Here is a 27,862-nt window from a genome sequence, read left to right on the forward strand (position 1 = left end):
TGAGACGAACTGAAGAGGAGGAGGGGACAGGTGCTGCTAGGGCGAGACAGACCTCTCTCATGGAGTCCTTTAGTGCTGCAGGCAGGCAAGGTGTTCAAATAGCGCACAACTTCAGTTTTTTTTATTTCTACATGATAATTCTGCATTATTAAGTGATAAGAACAAGTAATCTGATATCCTGTAATCATTATGATGCTATAATTTGAGATACAATAAATAAAATACGTTTTTGTATAAAGTATCGGTATCGGATCAGTATCGTCGATACCACCCTGAATATTACTTGGTATTGGATCGGAAAGGAAATCAGTGGTATCGCACATCACTACTAGGCTGTATCCCAATTCAGGGTCTGCAGCCTTAAAGGCCGCATTTTAAGGCCGATTACGTCACCGCGACGCGACGAAGGCTGTCCCAATTCGAAGGCTGCTCGAAATGCGGCCCTCAAATGCGTCCTTCATTTCCCTGAATTTTAAGGACGTGGCGGTGTAGACTTCGTTGGCCCAACATATCCCAGAATGCATAGCGCGGCGGTGGGTGTGGATAATTTTGCCGAAAAAAACAGCGGATGAGGGGCGCCCGAAGAGTAAACTTTAAGTACTGAATATTATGTCACTTATTTATGTGCAAATGTTTAATAACGAAGAACATTAAAACATTACTGTTGGCCACATGTCGGCAAAGTTATGTGACATTAGTGACGTTTGTACTAACTTGGTTTTAAAGCCTTTACTTTAAAATATACGCCGTTCAATAGCTGAGCTTAATCTTACAGAGAATGATCAAAGCTCATGTAGAAACAAACAAACAAATGAACAAAAGATTTTCTCCTTCATTTCTGTCAAACAAAGCTGTATGAAACGTTTCCAGCTGTTAGTATCATGGTTGCTAGGAAACCTGGGCTAGACCGTCCCATTTCACAAGCCTCGCACTTCCGGCCTTAGCAGTCTTTAAGTACGCGGCCCTTGAGGATCGTTGAGGCTGCGTACTTTGGCTGCAGACCCTGAATTGGGATACAGCCCTAGTGAGCCTTGCCCCCAGTTAGCTATCGAACTAGTGGGTAACAGACGTCTCCGAAAACGTGTGGTGTCTTGATAAACTGAGCAAATATTTGAGGTTTACACAGCTACATTCTCGCCTGAAAATATTTTAATCGTTTATTTTGTGACCCAGAAAGAATAATAAGAGTAATATTAAAACTAACTAGCTGCTGCCATTGTTGTAAACTGAGCTGCGCTGTGCTATGAATTCTGGGATACAGCTTCTTCTTCTTTGGGGTTTAACGGCAGCTGGCATCCTTGTACATACAGTGCTGCCATCTTCTATTTCAGTCCGTTATTACACTCTTAAATCCTACTACTTATTCCTGCGTCTTTTGTGATGCTTCAAACGAGGCGTCGACTATTAAATCAGTCGTCGACGATTTTGATAGTCGACGTAATCGTGACTAGTCGACTAATCGTGGCAGCCCTAATCTAAAATAATCACCACTACAACATATAGCTTATATTCCACTGGCCCTTAGACAGACCTATTACCTTGGTCTTCAGTGTTATAATCATCCTCTATTCCAATGCCCTCTGTCAGTTCTTTCTGTTTGCGGTAATTCAGCAGGAATTGGTGAATGCTGAGGTCTTCCTGGTCACTGGAGCTCTACCTGGAGCTGGCAGACGTACTGGTACTGCTACAATTGGAAGGAAACCACCTCGCTAAAGGAAAAACAAGACAACAATATCAAAATAGGTTTGATTACAATAAAATAAGTCAGTTAATCAAAATCAGTGTGACACAGACGCTGATTTTTTTGAGAAGAGCCCATTAGTGACATTTAATTCCATATTTTTACCGTGAGGGCTTGTAAAACTGCAAAAACTGCCAACACCTATAGTGCCGCTGTCTAAATATTATTATGAATATGAATTCTACAAGAGAAAACGACTGAGCATTTAAACCATCACAATGTATTAAATGTTTCCAGAGATACTGATAATTTGATAACGAGCAAAGTTATTTCTCCTCAAAAAAGTGGGATCAACCAGTACATATAATATTCATCCTGCTACATTTAGAAAGTGGCAACAACAGTAAACATGAGTAACTTCACCGTGTGTCTATCCGGTCTTTAAGTGATGACGTGATCAATCCTACTTCTGGGCCCAAACTACTCTGCGTTTAATAAGGCTGTTGTGTTTTTAACATGTTTTAATGCTTTGTAACTTGTTCTATTTAATCTCAACAAGCCCCTTACAAAAAGTAAGCAATCACTGTCGGCCTCTCTCAGTTTTCTAGCGCATCTGTGGCTGTGTACCATTCGTGGTGCGTTGGCTCCCTCTACTGGTATGCGCCTCATTCAAATGTCGCCACACATTTAAAATTGCAGGGTGTCTTTACACTGTCATAGCTCCTAGATAGATTTCTTCAGAGACCTGAAAATCGCTGTGATTATTCACCATAGCCTGCTGAGTCTTACAGTGAAAGAACGATGTCAACGTATAGCATCGTTGGTTACTTTAATTATGTTTGGTTTTTTTTAATCAAATCCTCCAAAACAGGACCATTGTGACACAAAACCTCTCACACACTAACACAAACTCTTTATACAGATACAGAGCTTTACATGTATAAATAAGGCAGACAAAAATGCATAAAACACAAGCTATCCACAGACTGTCGGTGGACGCCATGTCACTTTATTTTGTTTTTATCTTGTTTCTTTTTGGTGTAGCCTCATTAAACAAAATGTTTATAAAAATGACCACTTTTATTATGAATTATTAGGAAATTAATAATTCATTATTAATTATTTATTATGAACACACCTGCCACCCTCAAGTAGAGGTGGCAGAGAAAGTGTCCGTGTGACTGAGTCCTGTCCCAGCTCTGCTTCAAGGTCTGTCGGTCCAGCTTGTTGAGGGCCTGAGAGCAAAGACGGATATCCTGGACCAGCTCTGACAAACTGTCCAGGTCTTGACTCTCACACACGCACACCTCGCCAAGGTAGCTACACTGCTGTCTGTCAGCCCATTTGCAGCCAGGCTGAGGTGGGTCAGAGAGCACTCGTCCTGCAAAAACACAAAAGTCTTAACCTGATTGCACAATTATATCTTTCGACAATAAATGACATTGCATGATTTTTGCATGCACACCTGTGACAGGACTTTGGCGAGGTGTTCCAGTGCCGGGTAATCAGCAGGCCCTCTGCAGACAGCTGACAGGTCCACGTGTGGGAGGCAGTGGAGGGGCAGTCTTTTTAACACCAGCTCAAAGCCGGTGGAGCCTAGGGGATTGAGGGACAGGCACACTGCTTTCAAATGGCCTGTGCCTGAACGTTCAGAAGATGTAAAGTTAGTTGCAGTTTTGCTTATGGGTGGGAGTTCAGTGAAGCTTAAGGCTTCAGTCAGCTGCTTGTTAGAGTCACCTGTGAGCGCGCTGGCTAGCAGCAGTCGATGCTGCTGAAGGAAACGAGCAGTGAGGCCGCAGGCCTGCAGAGACCGCTTGGCTAGCACAGGGCAGCAGGACAGCAGACAGGACAGAGACTCAGACACGCCGTCCCCCAGTGGGTTCATACTGAGGTCCAGCTCCTCCAGGCACTTTGAGTGGAAACGAGCAGAAAAAGCAAATGATCACGAGAGCCAATTCTCTCTGACAGATATCATTGATATGAATCAGGTTAGCTTGTTATTAAGATCTAAGGTAGTTATTAAGACCAGAGGTACTTAAATACAGGTTAGATGGTAAACCTGGAGCTGCCACTATTGGCTAGCTGAGGCCCTTACCGGGAATGCAGGTGCACTCTGTCCCTTTAAAGCATTTACAGCCTTCTCCAGGCCGTCCCCTGTAATGCAGTTGGCAGAAATGTCCAGCAGCTGCAGACGAGGCATGTGAGCGTTGTGGCAATCAGCTCAGGGAGAAGGTCGTCAGACATACGGTTTCCAGAAATTCGCAGCTCCGTGAGGCTGGCCTGAAGTTTTAGGGCACGGAGGAGCGGGCCGAGGGAAGAGGCGGCCAAACCGAGACACTTGGAGTCCTGACACGGAGGAACCCCGGTCCCGAACCTCATAGCCGGGAGACACGCTTGTTCTCATCTACAGGTAGAAAGAGATGGTACTTCATAACAGAATACAAAAATGCACTTGTGTGCGTTTTATAATGCATTACCTCTGTGTTGCTCACCCACTGCCAGACTTTGACAGGCCTTCTTGTATCGCTCAGGGAGAGGAGGGAGATCCGAGCAAACTTCAGCCAGAACCTGCAATACAAACCCATCAGTTATCCTGCACTGGTGCAGGAAAGTGAAGCCAAGGATTCAATCCCAAAAACTGTGATTCCTTCAGTGTCTTCTGGAAGCTGGCTCCAAAAGCAAGTCAGCATCCAGTCTGGTAATAGAAATGGTTCTAATCTTTACAGTTTCTCAGATTGTAGTTTCTCAGGCAGCTTAACATAATCAGCCCTTCACCTTCTTACCAGAATCATACAGTCTAAAACCTGCACGCCTCATCTGGGTAATGAAAGATGAAGTCATTGTGGAAGGACCTAGAACCTCCATTCCTTCTATCAGTGATTTAAAAAAGACCTCTGTGTCTATGAGAAAGTCTATTTTATGAATTTGGGCCATACTTTGCCTAAGAAAAGGAGTATGCTCACTGGCTGACATGCAAGCTGTTTCACAGTCATAGCCATCCTCTTGTCACTGTGGGTTTTTTTAAAAAAAAATCCAAGATAGCAACAGTGACAACATTTGTCTTAAACACTCGTGATCAGACTTCATCAACCAATCATGGTAGTCTTCAGCATCTTTTAAATTGTCTGTGGTCCAAGTATGGTCACTTCTGGCTCTCCTCAGTGTCACCTCACCTCTTCATTTGTGTGCAGGACGGCCAGTAGCTGGTCCTGCGGGGAGAGCAGAGCGCCTTCTTTCTGCAGAGAGAGACGAGGCAGGAGGCCACATTTCTGGTAGTAACGCTGAGCTGCCTGCTCACACAGCCACGACACAGAGCAGGAGTTGGCCTCACTGGGATGCAGAGCAATGACCGGCGATTAAACAGAAATTAAAAACAAAACAACAACAACAACAACAAAAAAACACTATACCAATCAGATTGGGATTTATTTTTATATACTGCTCAAACTTAAAAGTTTTCACCGACCTTTGTGGAACTGGGATCAGGAAGACGTCTTCCTGAACCCGGACCCTCATTCTGATTGGTGGAGGAAGTGACGTGGGCATAGGAGCAACCAAAGTTTGAGTTGGAGGCTAGAGTAAACAAAATAAAACATTCAAGCACTGTTAAAACATCTGTATTTAATGTCATCAACTCTTTGTAGAAAGACAAAGCAGAGTCTGTACTAGAGAAATCAGGAGACCTGACGAGGGCAGTATTACGCCTTTTATACCTCCAGCCTACCGTAAATTCAGTAGAAGAAGAATAGCAGCAATGGCGCCATTGAGAGATCACATCGCGATCCTGAATTAAGTTTGAAGATGTTGGTTTGGCCGTGTCGGTTGTTGTTGCAATAATGTCTTCAGTTCAGAATCTTAGAGAGTTTATCAAGGAGAGATTAACTTCTGCTGCAGAAGAAATCTTCTCAGAGTTTGAAAAAACGATCGTCCGGTATGAGGAAGAGATCCGTCAGCTAAGACTGCTTGATATCAGACCCGGGATAAAGTCACACAATACAGGTGTGGAGGTGTGAGGGTTGCGGGATCATCGTGTGATTCACGTGGGCATGATCTAAATGCATTGAACTAGTAATACACCACAGTAAAGTGTATGAAGTTATATCTGTGCAGTGTTGAGAAGGTTACTTTTAAAATGTTTTCCACGAAAGATTACAGAATACATGGCCCAAATGGAGTTTGTAACTATTCCATTAAGTTACTCAATGTGAATAACGTATTCTGAATACTTTGGTCCGGATTACTTTATTACTTGCTTGTTACAACTACTTGAATGTACTATTGCTGTGTGAATTATTGCTATAACTGAAGGCTACTAGCCACCGAGCTAACATTGTTAGCTGGCTTTAGCTAAAGTTATTTCATAGACTAAAGACTGTTAGACTTGATTCATAGCATTAACATCCTGCTAGCTACAAACAATCATGTGCAGTTCTGAAAGCAATCTCAAGTAAATTTTTAAATCGTGATGTAAAATGAGTAACAGTAGGGTGGACATTAGGCAAGGCTGCAGTTTTTGCAGCGATCTCGTATAGAACACAATTTCTGTATCAGTAATAGGTTTTCTTTCTGTTTGCTTTCAGAACTGCACATAATTATTTTCAAGTAGCAGGTTGTAATGCAGCCTTCAGTAATAGTAATGAGTCACACAGCAATAGTACATCGAAGATTCTGAAGTGAGACATAACCTAGATAGCTACATAAACTAATACAAGGTAGTTGTAGTAGGCTTACGTTAGGGCTGTACAATCAATAAAGATGAGGCAGAACCTGGTAGCTCCAAACAGAAGGACCAGTCAAAACAAATTGAGGATGTTATTCCTAAATGAGGGGCTCCCCCTGTTGCATGGACATGGTTTGGTTATGAAAAGTCTGACACGGATCAGAAAACTGTACTATGGAAATTATGCCCAGACTGGTTCCCACCACGGACTCAAACACGACAAACCTCTTCGACCACCTACGCATGAATCATGTGAAAGTTTGTGGAGAGAGTTTATAGATGAGAAGCAAAAAAGAGCCATCAGGTGCTCAAAATAAACCTTAGACTCATACGTTAGAACAGGCTTTTCCCCCACGTGTAATAAATACTCAAAAAGAAAATGGCGGCCGTTACAACATATATCTAAAAATATATAGTGCATTGGTCAAAATACTCGACTCCAGGTACACGACACCCAGCTGAAAACACTTCATGAAAGTCAAGTTGCCCAATATTCACAAAATTTACAGAAAAAGCACTATTTTGTCATATATATCATTATCGGGACGAGAAACGTCTTATATTGGGATATGAGATTTTGGTCATGTCACACAGCCCTAGCTAATGTTAGTCTTTAAAAAAAGAATGTACTTCCAGATGTTTCTTTCGGGTGGAGTCTTTATAGTTGAGAGCAGCTCGGTTTCTGGGTCCATTGTATAACTGACGCCACCAACATTACCAAGAGACTTACACTAGAGCTTCTTGTTGCGTGTTTTGTTTGGGTTTCCGGTAATGCGTGAAATCAACAAAATTAGAGAGGGTATAGCCTGACATATGAAACAGGAAAAGACCATCGTGTAATCCATTTATTTAGAAGTAACTGTATTCTAATTATTACCAAATTATCGGTAACTATCGGCGGCACGGTGGTTAGCACTGTTGCCTCACAGCAAGAAAGTCCTGAGTTCAATTCCACCATCAGGCCGGGGTCTTTCTGTGTGGAGTTTGCATGTTCTCACCGTGTTTGCGTGGGTTCTCTCCGGGTACTCCGGCTTCCTCCCACCGTCCAAAGACATGCAGCTTGTGGGGATAGGTTAATTGGATAATCCAAATTGCCACTAGGTGTGAATGTGAGTGTGAATGGTTGTCTGTCCCTATGTGTTAGCCCTGCGACAGACTGGCGACCTGTCCAGGGTGTACCTCACCTTTTGCCCTATAACAGCTGGGATAGGCTCCAGCGCCCCCCGCGACCCTGAAAAGGATAAGCGAATGGATGGATGGATATCGGAATACAGTTACTCATGTTTTGTATTTTAAATGCATAACGCCGGTACATGTATGCCGTTACTCCCTAACACTGCATCTATGTAAACATACTTACGGCCACTTTGTTAACTACACCCGTTCAACTACTCTTTAATCCAAAATGTAATCAGCCAATCAGATGGCAGCAGTCCATGCATTTCAGCATATAGCAATCAGTGACGGTGATTGAAATCACTTTGATCATGGTGTGGGTGTTGGTGCCACATTGGCTGATCTGAGTATTTCAGAAACTGCTGATCTGTTTAAATTTCCAGCACAAACATCTGCATGATTTACAGAGAGTAGTCCAAAAAAGAGAAAATATGCAGTTCCCTTAAAATGACATTGAGTTCTCTGTACTCGGGTCTCCAGAGTTACCAGCTCTCAACCCAACAGAGCATCTTTGGAATGTAGTGGACCATGAGATTTGCATCATATTTATTAGTAAAATGTTAAAAGATTAGCATTAACAGCATATCTTACCTGCCGTCGTAAAATACTTTAAGCTTTCATGATCATATTCAGATCATGCTGCTGTTCATTTGTTTGTTTATTCACAGTGTGTGATGATCACTGGCAGTCACATCTAAAAATCAGACCCCAGACAGCTGTAAGGTTATCAACATCATCCAGTGAACAAATGACTATCAGTGAATGTTTCTGTGGCAACATAAAACGCAAGCTAAATTCTCAATAGGTGACCGTTTTCATCCTTCTTGAGCTTTCTTATCATCACATTAGTCACTATTTTCTTGTGTCCTTTTGTTGAACACGAAGGTCTGGATGATCAGCAGTTCTGTGACCATGAGAGGAGCTCCAGTCTCAACCAGGAGGACCCAGAGCCTCTACAGACTAAAGAGGAACAGGAGGAAATCTCCACCAATCAGGGAGGAGAGCAGCTTGCACTGAAGCAGGAGGATGAAGGGATTAATGTCTGGACCGGAGAACAGCTGGATTTGTTGTGGAAACCTGGATCACAGCTGACCAGATTTGGTATGTAAAAGTGTAATAAGCAGATTTCATAATATAGAAATGAATATGACTTATAACAAAATGTCACAAAGACACATGGCGTGCATTACCGCCTGGGATACTGCCTCACTGGAGACATGTTTTCTGTTTCAGATTTAAGTCATGTTAGCCCAGAACTGTACGCAGAATGTAGAAAAATGTTGAGACAATGAAAACTGTGGATTATTGGCCACAAGGACCAAGTTGGAGTAGTGAGCTGTACGCCTCATAAATGATGACTTTCTGCATGTAAACAGAATTCTTCTCTGTTCGCTGCATGAGAGAGAATATTTAAATATCGCTCACATATCTGAGAGACCTGCTCACAGTGTGACTTTTTTCTTGTGTGTTCTGTCCATCAAGATCTCCCACAGCAACATGATTGTAAGGAAAATGAGGATCTGGATGACCCGCAGGTCTGTAGCCAGGAAAGGAACTCCAGTCTGGACCAGCAGAACACAGAAACACTATAAAATAAAACTACAATATAAGACGAGAAACGTCTTATATTGGGATATGAGATTTTGGTCATGTCGCACAGCCCTAGCTAATGTTAGTCTTTAAAAAAAGAATGTACTTCCAGATGTTTCTTTCGGGTGGAGTCTTTATAGTTGAGAGCAGCTCGGTTTCTGGGTCCATTGTATAACTGACGCCACCAACATTACCAAGAGACTTACACTAGAGCTTCTTGTTGCGTGTTTTGTTTGGGTTTCCGGTAATGCGTGAAATCAACAAAATTAGAGAGGGTATAGCCTGACATATGAAACAGGAAAAGACCATCGTGTAATCCATTTATTTAGAAGTAACTGTATTCTAATTATTACCAAATTATCGGTAACTATCGGCGGCACGGTGGTTAGCACTGTTGCCTCACAGCAAGAAAGTCCTGAGTTCAATTCCACCATCAGGCCGGGGTCTTTCTGTGTGGAGTTTGCATGTTCTCACCGTGTTTGCGTGGGTTCTCTCCGGGTACTCCGGCTTCCTCCCACCGTCCAAAGACATGCAGCTTGTGGGGATAGGTTAATTGGATAATCCAAATTGCCACTAGGTGTGAATGTGAGTGTGAATGGTTGTCTGTCCCTATGTGTTAGCCCTGCGACAGACTGGCGACCTGTCCAGGGTGTACCTCACCTTTCGCCCTATAACAGCTGGGATAGGCTCCAGCGCCCCCCGCGACCCTGAAAAGGATAAGCGAATGGATGGATGGATATCGGAATACAGTTACTCATGTTTTGTATTTTAAATGCATAACGCCGGTACATGTATGCCGTTACTCCCTAACACTGCATCTATGTAAACATACTTACGGCCACTTTGTTAACTACACCCGTTCAACTACTCTTTAATCCAAAATGTAATCAGCCAATCAGATGGCAGCAGTCCATGCATTTCAGCATATAGCGATCAGTGACGGTGATTGAAATCACTTTGATCATGGTGTGGGTGTTGGTGCCACATTGGCTGATCTGAGTATTTCAGAAACTGCTGATCTGTTTAAATTTCCAGCACAAACATCTGCATGATTTACAGAGAGTAGTCCAAAAAAGAGAAAATATGCAGTTCCCTTAAAATGACATTGAGTTCTCTGTACTCGGGTCTCCAGAGTTACCAGCTCTCAACCCAACAGAGCATCTTTGGAATGTAGTGGACCATGAGATTTGCATCATATTTATTAGTAAAATGTTAAAAGATTAGCATTAACAGCATATCTTACCTGCCGTCGTAAAATACTTTAAGCTTTCATGATCATATTCAGATCATGCTGCTATTCATTTGTTTGTTTATTCACAGTGTGTGATGATCACTGGCAGTCACATCTAAAAATCAGACCCCAGACAGCTGTAAGGTTATCAACATCATCCAGTGAACAAATGACTATCAGTGAATGTTTCTGTGGCAACATAAAACGCAAGCTAAATTCTCAATAGGTGACCGTTTTCATCCTTCTTGAGCTTTCTTATCATCACATTAGTCACTATTTTCTTGTGTCCTTTTGTTGAACACGAAGGTCTGGATGATCAGCAGTTCTGTGACCATGAGAGGAGCTCCAGTCTCAACCAGGAGGACCCAGAGCCTCTACAGACTAAAGAGGAACAGGAGGAAATCTCCACCAATCAGGGAGGAGAGCAGCTTGCACTGAAGCAGGAGGATGAAGGGATTAATGTCTGGACCGGAGAACAGCTGGATTTGTTGTGGAAACCTGGATCACGGCTGACCAGATTTGGTATGTAAAAGTGTAATAAGCAGATTTCATAATATAGAAATGAATATGACTTATAACAAAATGTCACAAAGACACATGGCGTGCATTACCGCCTGGGATACTGCCTCACTGGAGACATGTTTTCTGTTTCAGATTTAAGTCATGTTAGCCCAGAACTGTACGCAGAATGTAGAAAAATGTTGAGACAATGAAAACTGTGGATTATTGGCCACAAGGACCAAGTTGGAGTAGTGAGCTGTACGCCTCATAAATGATGACTTTCTGCATGTAAACAGAATTCTTCTCTGTTCGCTGCATGAGAGAGAATATTTAAATATCGCTCACATATCTGAGAGACCTGCTCACAGTGTGACTTTTTTCTTGTGTGTTCTGTCCATCAAGACCTCCCACAGCAACATGATTGTAAGGAAAATGAGGATCTGGATGACCCGCAGGTCTGTAGCCAGGAAAGGAACTCCAGTCTGGACCAGCAGAACACAGAAACACTATAAAATAAAACTACAATATAAGACGAGAAACGTCTTATATTGGGATATGAGATTTTGGTCATGTCGCACAGCCCTAGCTAATGTTAGTCTTTAAAAAAAGAATGTACTTCCAGATGTTTCTTTCGGGTGGAGTCTTTATAGTTGAGAGCAGCTCGGTTTCTGGGTCCATTGTATAACTGACGCCACCAACATTACCAAGAGACTTACACTAGAGCTTCTTGTTGCGTGTTTTGTTTGGGTTTCCGGTAATGCGTGAAATCAACAAAATTAGAGAGGGTATAGCCTGACATATGAAACAGGAAAAGACCATCGTGTAATCCATTTATTTAGAAGTAACTGTATTCTAATTATTACCAAATTATCGGTAACTATCGGCGGCACGGTGGTTAGCACTGTTGCCTCACAGCAAGAAAGTCCTGAGTTCAATTCCACCATCAGGCCGGGGTCTTTCTGTGTGGAGTTTGCATGTTCTCACCGTGTTTGCGTGGGTTCTCTCCGGGTACTCCGGCTTCCTCCCACCGTCCAAAGACATGCAGCTTGTGGGGATAGGTTAATTGGATAATCCAAATTGCCACTAGGTGTGAATGTGAGTGTGAATGGTTGTCTGTCCCTATGTGTTAGCCCTGCGACAGACTGGCGACCTGTCCAGGGTGTACCTCACCTTTCGCCCTATAACAGCTGGGATAGGCTCCAGCGCCCCCCGCGACCCTGAAAAGGATAAGCGAATGGATGGATGGATATCGGAATACAGTTACTCATGTTTTGTATTTTAAATGCATAACGCCGGTACATGTATGCCGTTACTCCCTAACACTGCATCTATGTAAACATACTTACGGCCACTTTGTTAACTACACCCGTTCAACTACTCTTTAATCCAAAATGTAATCAGCCAATCAGATGGCAGCAGTCCATGCATTTCAGCATATAGCGATCAGTGACGGTGATTGAAATCACTTTGATCATGGTGTGGGTGTTGGTGCCACATTGGCTGATCTGAGTATTTCAGAAACTGCTGATCTGTTTAAATTTCCAGCACAAACATCTGCATGATTTACAGAGAGTAGTCCAAAAAAGAGAAAATATGCAGTTCCCTTAAAATGACATTGAGTTCTCTGTACTCGGGTCTCCAGAGTTACCAGCTCTCAACCCAACAGAGCATCTTTGGAATGTAGTGGACCATGAGATTTGCATCATATTTATTAGTAAAATGTTAAAAGATTAGCATTAACAGCATATCTTACCTGCCGTCGTAAAATACTTTAAGCTTTCATGATCATATTCAGATCATGCTGCTGTTCATTTGTTTGTTTATTCACAGTGTGTGATGATCACTGGCAGTCACATCTAAAAATCAGACCCCAGACAGCTGTAAGGTTATCAACATCATCCAGTGAACAAATGACTATCAGTGAATGTTTCTGTGGCAACATAAAACGCAAGCTAAATTCTCAATAGGTGACCGTTTTCATCCTTCTTGAGCTTTCTTATCATCACATTAGTCACTATTTTCTTGTGTCCTTTTGTTGAACACGAAGGTCTGGATGATCAGCAGTTCTGTGACCAGGAGAGGAGCTCCAGTCTCAACCAGGAGGACCCAGAGCCTCTACAGACTAAAGAGGAACAGGAGGAAATCTCCACCAATCAGGAAGGAGAGCAGCTTGCACTGAAGCAGGAGGATGAAGGGATTAATGTCTGGACCGGAGAACAGCTGGATTTGTTGTGGAAACCTGGATCACGGCTGACCAGATTTGGTATGTAAAAGTGTAATAAGCAGATTTCATAATATAGAAATGAATATGACTTATAACAAAATGTCACAAAGACACATGGCGTGCATTACCGCCTGGGATACTGCCTCACTGGAGACATGTTTTCTGTTTCAGATTTAAGTCATGTTAGCCCAGAACTGTACGCAGAATGTAGAAAAATGTTGAGACAATGAAAACTGTGGATTATTGGCCACAAGGACCAAGTTGGAGTAGTGAGCTGTACGCCTCATAAATGATGACTTTCTGCATGTAAACAGAATTCTTCTCTGTTCGCTGCATGAGAGAGAATATTTAAATATCGCTCACATATCTGAGAGACCTGCTCACAGTGTGACTTTTTTCTTGTGTGTTCTGTCCATCAAGATCTCCCACAGCAACATGATTGTAAGGAAAATGAGGATCTGGATGACCCGCAGGTCTGTAGCCAGGAAAGGAACTCCAGTCTGGACCAGCAGAACACAGATCCTCCACAGACTAAAGAGGAACAGGAGGAAATCTCCACCAATCAGGAAGGAGAGCAGCTTGCACTGAAGCAGGAAACCAAAGGCATCATCATCTGGACCGGGCAGGAGCTGGGCATCATGTGGAACCCTGAAGTAAAGTTGCACAGAATAGGTATGCAAAACTTTAATAGATAGATTCAGTTTTGTATTAAGAAATCTAACTCATGTTGGGTCCTAATCAGACCTCCAATATACGTTATAGAGGCACATGAAGAATTTAAAGACCGACTGCAATAAGGAAACTGACGTAATATTCTAAGAGCCAAAATGTCTAGCCCTCCCAGTGTCGCCCCTGTCAGGACTGTCTTATGTTGAAAATAATTGAGTACAAGAGAGAGGAAGACACCCTACAATGAGTTGAAACGTCAGCTTGTTATTTATTCCTCCATATTCATATTTGTCATTCATATGGTCACTTTGTTTGTCCCTCCAAATTGCAGTCGTCACTCCTTCGCCTGTGCTGCGCCCCTGCACCTGCAGGCACACTTACAGTGAATATCAAATTTAATAACAGGAAATTAACTAGGCATGTACTTTTCTTTCTTTTTTTGGCCACATTTTTCAAGTGACCTATATTTGACAACAGCATATAAAAAAATAAAACAAAAAAAAGAACTTTAAATTATGTTTTTGGTGTGCCATCTCAATGTTTTCAGTGGCCCCCATATGGCCACCCATATGAAAAAATTCTGGAGCCGCCCCTGTACATTATGACTGAGTACATCCACTAAACCTTTTGTGGATAACATAACAATCCCCATGAGGACTGAACGATCAATTTAAAAATAAAATATATCGATTTGAAACTAAGCTTTTAGCAAACCACACAACACTATGATAGGTGTGTCCTTGTGCCATGTGTTTCTGGGTCTTTCTTCTTCTTTCCCTTTGGATTCCAGCACAAGGCCTGTGTAGTGATGTTATTGGTGGACTTCCTGATTGTGTGGCCAATCCAGCACCACTTTCTCTCAGAACTGTATTGCTATTGGTTTCTGGTTTGTACTTGTCCACAGTTTGTAATCCTCTCTGGCCACTGGATACGGAGGATTTGTTTTAAGCAGCTGCTGATGAATGTCTGCAACATACAAAGCGCTGTCTTTGCTTCATGTTTACGAGCTATAGAGAAGTATAGGTGTGACCCTGATTTTAAAAATGCTCAGCTTCAGAATCAGAATCAGAATACTTTATTCATCCCGAGGGAAATTAGGGTTACAGCAGGCAGCACGCTAATGGCGCATGCGCACTTACAAAGGAACCTTCTGACCAACTTTACACAAACATCACATTGGGCAGACATGGACATTATGGACAATGCTGGGCATCCTCTGCACACGGCCATTAACAACCAGAAGAGTCTGTTCAGTGACAGGTTGCTTCTCCCAAAGACAAGAACTAACAGACTTAAAAACTCCTTTGTCCCACACGCCATCAGACTGTTTAACTCCTCCCTGGAGGGGAGAGGGAGGGGAAACAGGAGGACAAAGGAGGGGGGAACAACTAAGCTGTAGTGCCTCTTCACCTCACTGTGCAATACCTTTTGTGCAATACTTTTGTAAATAGTCAACGGTGCAATAGACTCAATACTTGAAATGTGCAATTCACTTGTATTTTTATTTTTATTCCTATTTATTCTATTTATCCCCTTCGTATATTTTATTTATATTGTCTCTGTATTTATATATATGTGTGTGTGTGTGTGTGTGTGTGTGTATATATATATATATATATATATATATATATATAATATTCTGTAACTCTGTAACTTCTGTCGGTGCTGTGCTTTTTTGGAAATCGAATTTCCCAGAGGAACCCACCCGAGGGATTAATAAAGTTCTATCTAATCTAATCTAACATGTCAGAAAGGTAGGCTGATAGGAAAAAACAACGAAAATACACTACATGAGGTAAGAGGAGGAGAAAAAAAACTCCACTCAGACTGAGCTCCTAGTGGGAGAACAGTTTGATAACAGAAAAAATACCTCAGCACAAAAGCACATGACTATCAATACACCATAGAAACACAAGACAAGCAACAGGGGCGGGTAAAGGGTAAGAGAGAGCCGGTGTAGACAGCGCATCCGGTCCTGCAGCATCTGTGCTGGTCCAGTTGACTGCTATCTTCCCCGGTAGGGCACAAGCATCGAAGGCGTTGGAAAGGGAGAGGGGATGAGTGAGTGCTTATCAGTGTAAGTGTGTGTGTCTGCGTGTCCATAGTTTAGCTGAGACAGTGTCCTTCGGCCTATCAGGCTAAGTAAACAGTCCTCCAGCCAATCCAGGTGTCCTTGCATGGGATGGGAAGAATAGCCGTAACACAGCTTGGTGAAATTTCTGACCTCTTGAGTTTCAAACATTTTTTAAAATGATGTTGTTTATTTTTTCTTACTTTTTTTTACACTAAATTTACTAACCCAAGGTGTTATTCACCCCTACTGAGATTTTCAAAGGTCGTCAGCTCAATTCTCCTGCTTTTGTTGTGCAAACCACCCATTATCTTTGAGGCCTGGCACGTTTACTCAGAGTAGCTCAGATCCAAGGCAGGCCAAACCTCTGTGTTACAACCTTCAGAAATGCCTGCCGTATCTATACAAAATATCCCACACATTGACTGACCTGCAAATGTGTAAGACACATTCACAATATATGGAAACACAAGTCTGTTTTATTTATAAAAAATTGTGTGAAAACAGAATGAAAAGTTGCTAATACAATGACATGAGTGACATGTGTGATCTCCCCAGCGTTGCATGTTCTCTCCTTTGCCTGTTCATGTAAAAATAGCAAAACATAAAAAATTAATTCTGTCCCTCAGTTCCAGGTTGGTTCATCTCTTCATCTTTCTGCCTTTTGTCTTAGGTTACTCTCCCACACAGTCTGTCTGTCTGTGTCATAGTCTGTTTGCAGCATTCAGCAATGCAGTTCCTTGACTCTCACCACAGATCTTCCATTGTGACTGTGTATGTGAGGGAGTGGCATTGCATTACTTCAGCACAGTGCTGTGCATAAAAGCAGACAGCCCAGGCTGGAGAATCATTTCTTCTTCGCATTTCTGACAAGGCACATCAGGATGGCCTCTGTATCACTGCCTCACAGGAAGAACATCTGCGCGCAACAGGCGCGCATCCATTTCCTTGCTTCAGGAAATGGATGAAGCAGACTCTGATGGAGGAGAGGTTTCATTTGTCCAGCAGGCCACTGATACCTCCTCAGAAGAATCTAAAAAGGAGACGGAACAAGAACCCAACATGCCTCCATGGAAGAGGCACCGTGGTACTGGGAAGCCCAGTCTGAGCCACACGGCAAAAGACGGCACTGTGTGGGTAGAGGAGGACATTGGAATGCCCAGTGCAGTAGCAAATCGCTCGTGCTTCACTCGTGCTGGACCCACAGAGTCTGCTAAGGTCTGTCATTGCCATAGTACGTAGGGCTGCTCAATTAATCGAATTTTAATCACGATTACGATCTGGGCCTTCAACGATCATTAAAAATGACTGAGCCGATTATTAGCCCCTCCCTAATTTATCCGCGACACCTTAAAGGCCGGTCCGTGAAAATATTGTCGGGCATAAACTGGTCCGTGGCGCAAAAAAGGTTGGAGACCGCTGATTAAGAGGACCCGAGGGAAGCTCGGAAAGCTAAGCAGAAGTTATTTGGAGAGTGACTGCCGTTGGTTGAAAAGAGAGTTTAAAAAAAACAAACTTCAGTGGTGTTGCACACTATTTTATATTATTTTTTTAAAGTCATTGTTAACCCTTTAAAGCCGGTCAGAGCAGCACGCTCCGTTTTGCGTAACTATTTTTAAATCCCTGTAGAACCTGAACCGTGTAAGCTAGCGCAATAATTTGTTTTGCATATGAAACCGGAGGAGTTGTACTTACATCTGATGCCATCAGCTTGTCCTCGGTCACGGTTTCGTTCCACATATAGCTTTGCAAAAATTGCATAAAAAGCGCTTGCAGGAACAAAAACATAATATTCCAGAAACACGCTTTGCCGTTCCTATCAGCTGTTCGTAACACTTCCCACAGTGAAATGATGCACATGCTGTTTTCTTTGCAAATTTGCATCATAGGATTGTTTTTTGTTTTTCCTGCAGTATATAAAAATTGCTGTATCTCCAAAATAAAACTATGAAGACACTCAAAATAAATTTCCTGTGGTGGGAAACTATTTTTTGCAACTTTATTGTATTTAAAGTTTTGAGGGATAAGCCCCTTAAATTTCTCCAAGTAGAAATATACAGTGGGGCAAAAAAGTATTTAGTCAGCCACCGACTGTGCAAGTTCCCCCACTTAAAATGATGACAGAGGTCAGTAATTTGCACCAGAGGTACACTTCAACTGTGAGAGACAGAATGTGAAAAAAAAATCCATGAATTCACATGGTAGGATTTGTAAAGAATTTCTTCGTAAATTAGGGTGGAAAATAAGTATTTGGTCACCTCAAACAAGGAAAATCTCTGGCTCTCACAGACCTGTAACGTCTTCTGTAAGAAGCTTTTCCGTCCCCCACTCGTTACCTGTATGAATGGCACCTGTTTGAACTCATCATCTGTATAAAAGACACCTGTCCACAGCCTCAAACAGTCAGACTCCAAACTCCGCCATGGCCAAGACCAAAGAGCTTTCGAAGGACACCAGGAAAAGTATTGTAGACTTGCACCAGACTGGGAAGAGTGAATCTACAATAGGCAAGCAGCTTGGTGTGAAAAAATCAACTGTGGGAGCAATCATCAGAAAATGGAAGACATACAAGACCACTGATAATCTCCCTCGATCTGGGGCTCCACGCAAGATCTCATCCCGTGGGGTCAAAATGATCATGAGAACGGTGAGCAAAGATCCCAGAACCACACGGGGGGACCTGGTGAATGACCTGCAGAGAGCTGGGACCAAAGTAACAAAGGTCACCATCAGTAACACACTACAACGGCAGGGAATCAAATCCCGCAGTGCCAGACGTGTTCCGCTGCTGAAGCCAGTGCATGTCCAGGCCCGTCTGAAGTTTGCCAGAGAGCACATGGATGATACAGCAGAGGATTGGGAGAATGTCATGTGGTCAGATGAAACCAAAGTAGAACTTTTTGGTATAAACTCAATTCGTCGTGTTTGGAGGAAGAAGAATACTGAGTTGCATCCCAAGAACACCATACCTACTGTGAAGCATGGGGGTGGAAACATCATGCTATGGGGCTGTTTTTCTGCCAAGGGGACAGGACGACTGATCCGTGTTAAGGACAGAATGAATGGGGCCATGTATCGTGAGATTTTGAGCCAAAACCTCCTTCCATCAGTGAGAACTTTGAAGATGAAACGAGGCTGGGTCTTCCAACATGACAATGATCCAAAACACACCGCCCGGGCAACAAAGGAGTGGCTCCGTAAGAAGCATTTGAAAGTCCTGGAGTGGCCTAGCCAGTCTCCAGACCTCAACCCCATAGAAAATCTGTGGCGGAAGTTGAAAGTCCGTGTTGCTCGGCGACAGCCCCAAAACATCACTGCTCTCGAGAAGATCTGCATGGAGGAATGGGCCAAAATACCAGCTACTGTGTGTGCAAACCTGGTAGAGACCTATAGTAAACGTTTGACCTCTGTTAATGCCAACAAAGGTTATGTTACAAAGTATTGAGTTGTATTTTTGTTATTGACCAAATACTTATTTTCCACCCTGATTTACCAATAAATTCTTTACAAATCCTACCATGTGGATTCATGGATTTTTTTTTCACATTCTGTCTCTCACAGTTGAAGTGTACCTCTGGTGCAAATTACTGACCTCTGTCATCATTTTAGGTGGGGGAACTTGCACGATTGGTGGCTGACTAAATACTTTTTTGCCCCACTGTATTTGTGTGGGCTGAGATTTTACTTTCAAAGAAAACACAGTAATGATCAGATAAGCCCACATCAGACACAGTAATGTTTGAAATGCTCAGGCTCTTGGAGATCAGTAGGTCAAGAGTGTGTCCTCTATTATGTGTGGCCTCTGTTACATGCTGAGTCAGCCCAAAGTTGCCCAGAGTGTTACTCAGGTCTTTAGTCCCTTTGTCCTGAGGGTTGTCCACATGGATGTTAAAATCCCCAACAATAATTACACAGTCGAAATCAACACAGATCACAGACAGCAGTTCACTGAGGTCATTAAAAAAGTCTGTGCAGTATTTGGGAGGCCTGTAAACATTAAGAAACACAACTTTGGACGGGGCCTTCAGCTGTAAAGCCACATATTCAAAAGACTGAAAACTTCCAGGAGATAGCTGCTTACATTGAAATGATTCATTAAATAAGACAGCAACCCCTCCTCCTCTCCTGCTCACCCTGGCCTCACTGATAAAACTGTAGTTAGGAGGGGTCGTCTCGATGAGAACAGCTCCACTAAGCGAGTCATGGACTAAAGTAAAACAGTATGTTGGATGTGCCATGCAATGCTCAATTACATGGGTGGGAACTAGTGTGTTAGCGCAGTTAGCTCGTTAACGTGTTGGCCGTCTAGCCCCATGCACGGGGCGATCGGTGGTAGCTCGTTAACGGAGATTTGCCGTGTTGTGGCGTTAAGGTCATTTCAACGAGATTAACCTGAAAGCACTAGTGGGAACACAACGACTATGACTGCACATTTACGCCGACATCATCCTAGTGCAAAGACAAAAACAACAAGCATGCTACTAACTATAGCCGAGTCATTTAGACAGCTGTTAGCACATGATTCTCCTTATGGGGACCTGATATGTTTAATATGCTGCTGAGAATATAGCCCAGAAGAAGCGGATAGTATAGCTTTTATTTTGGAAAGAGACATTTCTCTGTAATAAACTCTCTTTTCCAAAGATGAGTGATTCCTCAATCAGATACAGGGCTCGCAAAATCGCTAGCCCGACATCCTGGGGCTAGCAATTTTTTCAGTCGGGCTACCAAAATCTATCTCTGCCCTGCCCGTCGGGCTATTGTAGGAAGGAAAAATATATGTCAATGCTTTTGCATTCTTTCAGAAATGTAGCTGGGTAATTATGTCATTGGCATCGGTGAGCCACTGTCAATATGTGACATATTGAAATCCCGTTTGAATTTGCGCTTGTTTTTTTGCTTTCACTTTGCAATTTTACAGGTCACCAGAGAACTTCAATCTATACATCTAAAAACCACAGACCAGGCGAGAAATTTGGGTGTAGTGATGGATGCAGACCTAAACTTAGAAAAACACATTAAGACAATAACAAAATCAGCTTACTATCACCTCAAGAATATTTCAAGGATAAAAGATCTGATGTCTCAACAGGACCTGGAAAAACTAGTCCATGCATTCATCTTTAGTAGGCTTGATTACTGTAACAGCATCTTTACAGGTCTACCTAAAAAATCAGTCAGACAACTACAGCTCATTCAGAACTCTGCTGCTCGAGTCCTCACTAAGACCAAAAAAGTGGACCACATCAGTCCAGCTCTGAGGTCTTTACACTGGCTGCCTGTCCGTCAGAGGATAGACTTTAAAGTTCTGATGCTGGCCTATAAAGCTCTGAATGGTTTAGGACCAAAATACATCAGTGACCTCCTAACCCAGTATGAACCTTCCAGATCCCTCAGGTCATCTGGATCCGGTCTTTTATCAGTTCTCAGAGTCAGAACCAGACACGGAGAAGCTGCATTCAGCTTTTATGCTCCTTATATCTGGAACAAACTCCCAGAAAGCCTCAGATCAGCTGAAACACTCAGTTTATTTAAATCCAGGTTGAAGACTCACCTGTTCTCAGCTGCATTTGAATAAAGCACCAAATCCACACTTTTAAGCTTAAATTTCAAAACTTACACTAACTACTGATCTTATCTATTTCTGATTTTATCTGTCTTGATTTTATATACTGTTTTGTTTGTTTGTTAATTAGTTAAGCTTAAATTTCAAAACTTACATTAACTACTGATTTTATCTACTGTTCTGATTTTATCTGTTTTGATTTTATATACTGTTTTGTTTGTTTGTTTGTTTGTTAAGTGGGATTAGAGCTCTGGGTAGCTCCCCAGCTGGGTCTAGACTGGGTCTAGAGAGTATTTTAAATTCGGGGAATTTAAAACAGAAAGTAGCTCGTCCACATAAGGACTGGTAGCTCCCCTTACGATAAGGGTTCAGATCGCGCGAACAGGTGTGGGATTAGAGCTCTGGGTAGCTCCCCAACTGGGTCTAGACTGGGTCTAGAGAGTACTTTAAATTCAGGGAATTTAAAATAGAAAGTAGCTCGTCCACAGAAGGACTGGTAGCTCCCCTTACGATAAGGGTTCAGATCGCGCGAACAGGTGTGAAATGTGTGTGTTTAGTTAGTTTGTTTGTTTGCTTGTTTTAATCAATTTTAAATCATGCTTTTTATTTGTTTTTGTTTCTAATGTCTCTGTAAAGCACTTTGAATCACCTTGTTGTTGAATTGTGCTATACAAATAAATTTGCCTTGCCTTGCCTTGCCTTGCCTTGCTTACCTTCAGGGTCATACGTCACATGAAAACCAAAATAATTCCAAACGCCAGATCTGAATGAGGGTGGGGGAGGTTCATGTTGCAAGGAGAGCTTAACTTCTGTCTTGCTAGCTTGCCCTGCGCTCTTCATTCTGACTATGCTGTCTGTGTTGAGCGCTCAGTGGATCTGCGTTCGACTACTCCGCCTAGGCTGCACTGTCGAGCGCAGATCCACTGAGCGCTCCACACAGACAGCATAGTCAGAAGGAAGAGCACAGGGCAAGCTAGCGAGACAGAAGTTAAGCTCTCCTTGCAACAGGCAAATTGACCCTCATTCAGATCTGGCGTTTGGAATTATTTTGGTTTTCATGTGACGTATGACCCTGAAGGTAAGCGAGTCATGGACTAAAGTAAAACAGTATGTTGGATGTGCCACGCAATGCTCAATTACATGGGTGTGAACTAGTGTGTTAGCGCAGTTAGCTCGTTAACGTGTTGGCCGTCTAGCCCCATGCACGGAGCGATCGGCGGTAGCTCGTTAACGGAGATTTGCCGTGTTGTGGCGTTAAGGTCATTTGAACGAGATTAACCTGAAAGCACTAGTGGGAACACAACGAATATGACTGCACATTTACACCGACATCATCCTAGTGCAAAGACAAAAACAACAAGCATGCTACTAACTTTAGCCGAGTCATTTAGACAGCTGTTAGCACATGATTCTCCTTATGCTGCTGAGAATATAGCCCAGAAGAAGCGGATAGTATAGCTTTTATTTTGGAAAGAGCCATTTCTCTGTAATAAACTCTCTTTTCCAAAGATGAGTGATTCCTCACCAATTCCTCTGACATCGTCTTATTAATCGTTAGCTTACTATGCAAACATGACAAGTGAAATCTCCCGCAGCTTAAACATGTGAGAGGTTGATCGCGCAGAGAATCGCTGAGCTTATGTGAGTGCGCGTGTAAAAGCATTTCAGTTCTGCTGAGCCAAATAAGACAGGTCAGGGTGAAGAAGTGACAGCCAAATAAAAGCTTACCACAAAACGGAGAAGTTATGACAAATCAGACTATAAGGCAAAAAGAAAGTGCAGCTTTATGGTTTCATGGACAAAATAATTTCTGTGGCTGCAATATGACGAGCTATATAACCAGGGCTGCACATAAGTGGTCCACAGGTGCGCATTCGCTGTCAAAATAAAAAACGCGCACAAGGGTTAGGGTTAAATTTAAAAACTGTACTTTTGAGTTAAAATATATATTTATAATTTTAATAAATGACAAATTAAAAAGGCATGAACATTTTTTTTGTATCGAAAAAATATCGAACCGTGACACCAAAGTATCGAACCGAACCGAACCGTGAATTTTGTGTATCGTTGCACCCCTAATATATATATATTGGGGGTGCTAGTAGGTGTTAGGTTCAGGGAATTTACGCAAATTTGCACGGGGTTAGTAAATCTAGTGGTAGGGACTTGCACCAAGAAAAAAGTCAGTATTTCTAGTGTTAACCATAATGTAAACCAACAAGAGGCCACCAGACAGGAAAACATACAAAGAGACTTTAAGAGAATGCTAACTGCCCCAACAGTACTGACCTAAGCCTAATCTTAAAAGTAGAGAGGGTATCTGTCTTCCGAATCCAAATTGGCAGCTGTTTTCACAGAAGAGGGACCTGAAAGGTGAAGGTTCTACCTGCCATTCTCCCCAACTTTCAGGTAATGAATGGTTAATCTAAAAAATAAACAAAAAAATACTGCAGTGAGTGTCCTGTAAAGTTTTTAACTAATTTTAAATAAACTTTTAAATGTTTTGTGCACTTTGATTAAAAATTTTCAGGGATACGACTTTGTTTTGTTTGATTATATATCGTCTTTATTTTCTCATCGTAGATGGTCTGTTTATATTATTTGTAGAGTTTGTAAATGAGCAGCCAAAATGGTTTTCACTGAGTCAGCAAAACTGTTTCTCCCCACAACATGATTTTCATTGGTATATCTAAGCAACATGCTTACCATGTGGAGATTTGCTAATGGTTAAGGCAAAAAATGTATGCTTTTTGATCTGTCCCTTCAGATTTTCCACAACATGACTGTAAGGATGTGGAGGGGCTCACAAATCAGCAGGTCTGTAACCAGGAGAAGAACTCCAGTTTAGGCCAGGAGGATCCTTCACAGATTAAAGGGGAACAGGAGGAACTCAGTACCACTGAAGAGGAAAAACCGCTTGTACTAATGCAGGAGACTGCAAATTTTCCATCTCGTGAAAAAAGTGACCACAGTGAATCAGAACCATGCTGTGACCAGTGCCTTTCTCACAACTCTTCTGACACAGATGAGGATGAAAGCAAGGATGGTAACTCACACAGAAATAAGTCGGAGCAAATCGTATCAGGCTTGTCAGTTCAAAATTCCAAGACAGCTAAGTTATGTAGAACCTGTGGGAAAAGATTTATTTGGAAGTCAGACTTAACTAAACACATGCGAATTCACACAGGCGAGAAGCCACATTGCTGTAGTAGTTGTGGGAAAAGATTTACTAGGAAGAGTCACTTGAATATGCACATGCAAATTCACACAGGTGATAAGCCACATTGCTGTAGCACCTGTGGGAAAAGATTTACTAGGAAGAGTCACTTGAAGAGACACATGCAAATTCACACAGGTGATAAGCCACATTGCTGTAGTAGTTGTGGGAAAAGATTTCATGTAAAATCAAATTTGAAAACACACATGCGAATTCACACAGGCGAGAAGCCACATTGCTGTAGTAGTTGTGGGAAAAGATTTACTGTGAAGGGTCATTTGAATATGCACATGCGAATTCACACAGGCGAGAAGCCACATTGCTGTAGTAGTTGTGGGAAAAGATTTCATGTAAAATCTAATTTGAATATGCACATGCGAATTCACACAGGCGAGAAGCCACATTGCTGTAGCACCTGTGGGAAAAGATTTACTAGGAAGAGTCACTTGAATATACACATGCGAATTCACACAGGTGAGAAGCCACATTGCTGTAGCACCTGTGGGAAAAGATTTACTAGGAAGAGTCACTTGAATATGCACATGCGAATTCACACAGGTGAGAAGCCACATTCTGTATTACTTTAGTACAGTTGAAAATGCATTTCGGAAACCATCCTACATGCTAAGTTTCATTCTTAGAAAATGGTGATGGCAGATCACATAAACAGTGTTTGGATCATTTAAAAATGAGCATTCGGAAAAAAAACCTTCTGTTACGTTTCGGTGTGTCAGTGTTTTGTTTTTGCGTGACTGTTATGTATTTCCTGCTTTACTTTGAAAGTCTGTGTTATTTTAGTGTGTTCAGTTTACGTTTTCCCTGTCTCGTCAGTTCTAATTTGCCCCAGCTGTGTTTCCCTCCTGTGGTCCATTCCCTGATTGCTCCTTCTATGTATTTAAGCCTTGTGTTTCAGTATGTCATGGTCGCGATCTCCCCCGTGTTGTAAATAGTTTGGTGTTTTGTTGTGAATAAATAGTCTGTTGTAAATACTTTCGTTTTGAGACACTTTCGTTTTGGGATTTTGGTGGAGGGCCTTCGTGGTTTTATTTTCCTTATTTTTATTTTCCTGCGTTGCACCCCGGTTGCCTAGGCCGGGGTGTAACATATGGGGGCTCGTCCGGGATCGCTGAGGGGTCCGAGGACCGCTTCAGCCGTCTGTCTTCGCTGGAGGGTCCCGGGATTGCTGGAGGGTCCGAAGGAGGGACAGCTTCGGCCTTCTGTCTTCGCTGGAGGGTCCGAGGACCGCTTCAGCCTCCGTCTGCCTTCGCTGGAGGATCCGAGGGACCGCTCCAGCCTTCTGCAGCTGGTGGGCTGCGTGTCCGTGTGTGCAGCTGGTGGGCTGCTCATCCGCCTTCGCTGGAGCGTCCGAGGGACCGCTCCAGCCTTCATCCGCCTTCGCTGGAGGGTCCGAGGGACCGCTCCCGCCTTCGTCGTCTGCTGGAGGGTCAGTGGGACCGCTCCAGCCTTCATCAGCTTCGTCTGCCTTCATCCGCCTTCGCTGGGGGGGAGGGTCCGTGGGACCGCCCCAGCCTTTGTCGTCGCTGGAGGGTCCGTGGGACCGCCCCAGCCTTTGTCGTCGCTGGAGGGTCCGTGGGACCGCTCCAGCCTTCTGCAGCTGGTGGGCTGCGTGTCCGTGTGTGCAGCTGGTGGGCTGCGTGTCCGTGTGTGCAGCTGGTGGGCTGCTCGTCTGCCTTCGCTGGAGGGTCCGTGGGACCGCTCCAGCCTTCATCCGCCTTCGCTGGAGGGTCCGTGGGACCGCCCCAGCCTTCGTCGTCTGCTGGAGGGTCCGTGGGACCGCTCCAGCCTCCATCAGCCTCGTCTGCCTTCACTTCAGCCTTCGTTTGTTTGATCAAACATTTCACTTGGGGTTACATGTTTGATTTTTGGGTAGGGGGAAATGTTACGTTTCGGTGTGTCAGTGTTTTGTTTTTGCGTGACTGTTATGTATTTCCTGCTTTACTTTGAAAGTCTGTGTTATTTTAGTGTGTTCAGTTTACGTTTTCCCTGTCTCGTCAGTTCTAATTTGCCCCAGCTGTGTTTCCCTCCTGTGGTCCATTCCCTGATTGCTCCTTCTATGTATTTAAGCCTTGTGTTTCAGTATGTCATGGTCGCGATCTCCCCCGTGTTGTAAATAGTTTGGTGTTTTGTTGTGAATAAATAGTCTGTTGTAAATACTTTCGTTTTGAGACACTTTCGTTTTGGGATTTTGGTGGAGGGCCTTCGTGGTTTTATTTTCCTTATTTTTATTTCCTGCGTTGCACCCCGGTTGCCTAGGCCTTGGTGTTGTGCCTCCCACCGGAGGATGGTGGCGGTATTTTCCCTTTTTTCTCTCCTAGGAGGTGGACACCTGGGCGTGGCTGCTAAGTATCCGGGTGGAGTCTTTACCTATCCTCGGACTGGATAATTGATGGACCACCTCCAGTACTTAACGTCCGGATGACAGACACCTGGCAGTGTTTTTTGGGGAACCCCGTTGACTCGATCACGGAGTTGTGTGTGTGGTTATTGTAGTGCAGGCTGGAGTATTCACGTGTACCTCTAGCCTTGCCATGTAAATAATTGTAAATAGGTTAACAAGTGGCGGTCACTTTTTTTTTGTATCTTTGCTGTATAACTTTCACTGTCGCAGCCTAGTAGGCGTGAGAAGCCGTTTTCTTTTGTTGAACAAGTTTTCTCCTGTTTTTCGTTAGATAGTTAGGTAAGTGACTTGTCTTTTGTTTTGGCTTCTTTTTATTTTGGTGTAGGGAAGACTAGGGATTGTTTTATAGGGAGTTTTGTTTATTGTTTTGGCATTGCTCACTGCTGATGAAAATAAATGGCTGCTTAAATACTTAAAAAAGGTGTCGTTGTTGGGGTTTGTGCGTGGGTGGGAAGTGAGTGGGGCAAACTATTTGTTACGTTTATTTACTTGCCGGGACCAGAACGTAACTGAGCTTCTGAAAAGGTTTTCAGAAGCTCAGTTTCTTTTTTCACACATGGACAAGAAAAAGTGTTTGTCTCGCAACATGAAATGTTTGCACCTTTATCACATTTTCTGACATCATTTTTTATTGTTTATGGGCTTTGTCTTTACTGAAGTTTCTTCATTTTCTTTGGCATGGCCTCAACAGTGCTTGAGATATTTTTGGGTCTTGACATAAAAGAACTATTTCTCAGAATCACACTTGGAAATATCAGTTTAAAAAAACTACCCGTGTACATGCGGTAGCCTTTATT

General features: G+C 42.9%; 1 protein-coding gene and 1 pseudogene across 1 annotated transcript; one reads left to right on the plus strand and one right to left on the minus strand.

Annotated features, from left to right (window-relative positions):
* Positions 1 to 1,544: 1,544 nt before the first annotated feature.
* LOC147300601 (tonsoku-like protein) lies at positions 1,545 to 5,677 on the minus strand (annotated as a pseudogene).
* Positions 5,430 to 27,485, plus strand: LOC147300602 (uncharacterized). The gene is made up of 7 exons (XM_086285059.1): positions 5,430 to 5,680; positions 8,463 to 8,678; positions 9,060 to 9,155; positions 10,765 to 10,920; positions 12,947 to 13,162; positions 13,544 to 13,795; positions 24,197 to 27,485. The coding sequence occupies exons 1-7, from the start codon at positions 5,518 to 5,520 to the stop codon at positions 25,231 to 25,233; spliced, it is 2,136 nt and encodes a 711-aa protein (XP_086141185.1). The 5' UTR covers positions 5,430 to 5,517; the 3' UTR covers positions 25,234 to 27,485.
* The last annotated feature ends 377 nt before the right edge of the window (positions 27,486 to 27,862 follow it).

The sequence above is a fragment of the Aulonocara sp. 'chitande type north' Nkhata Bay genome, unplaced genomic scaffold (genome assembly GCF_057382095.1).
Source record: "Aulonocara sp. 'chitande type north' Nkhata Bay isolate Kocher_YH1m ecotype deep benthic unplaced genomic scaffold, A_spYH_male_GT1.1 unmapped_scaffold_23, whole genome shotgun sequence".
Classification (NCBI taxonomy): domain Eukaryota; kingdom Metazoa; phylum Chordata; class Actinopteri; order Cichliformes; family Cichlidae; genus Aulonocara; species Aulonocara sp. 'chitande type north' Nkhata Bay.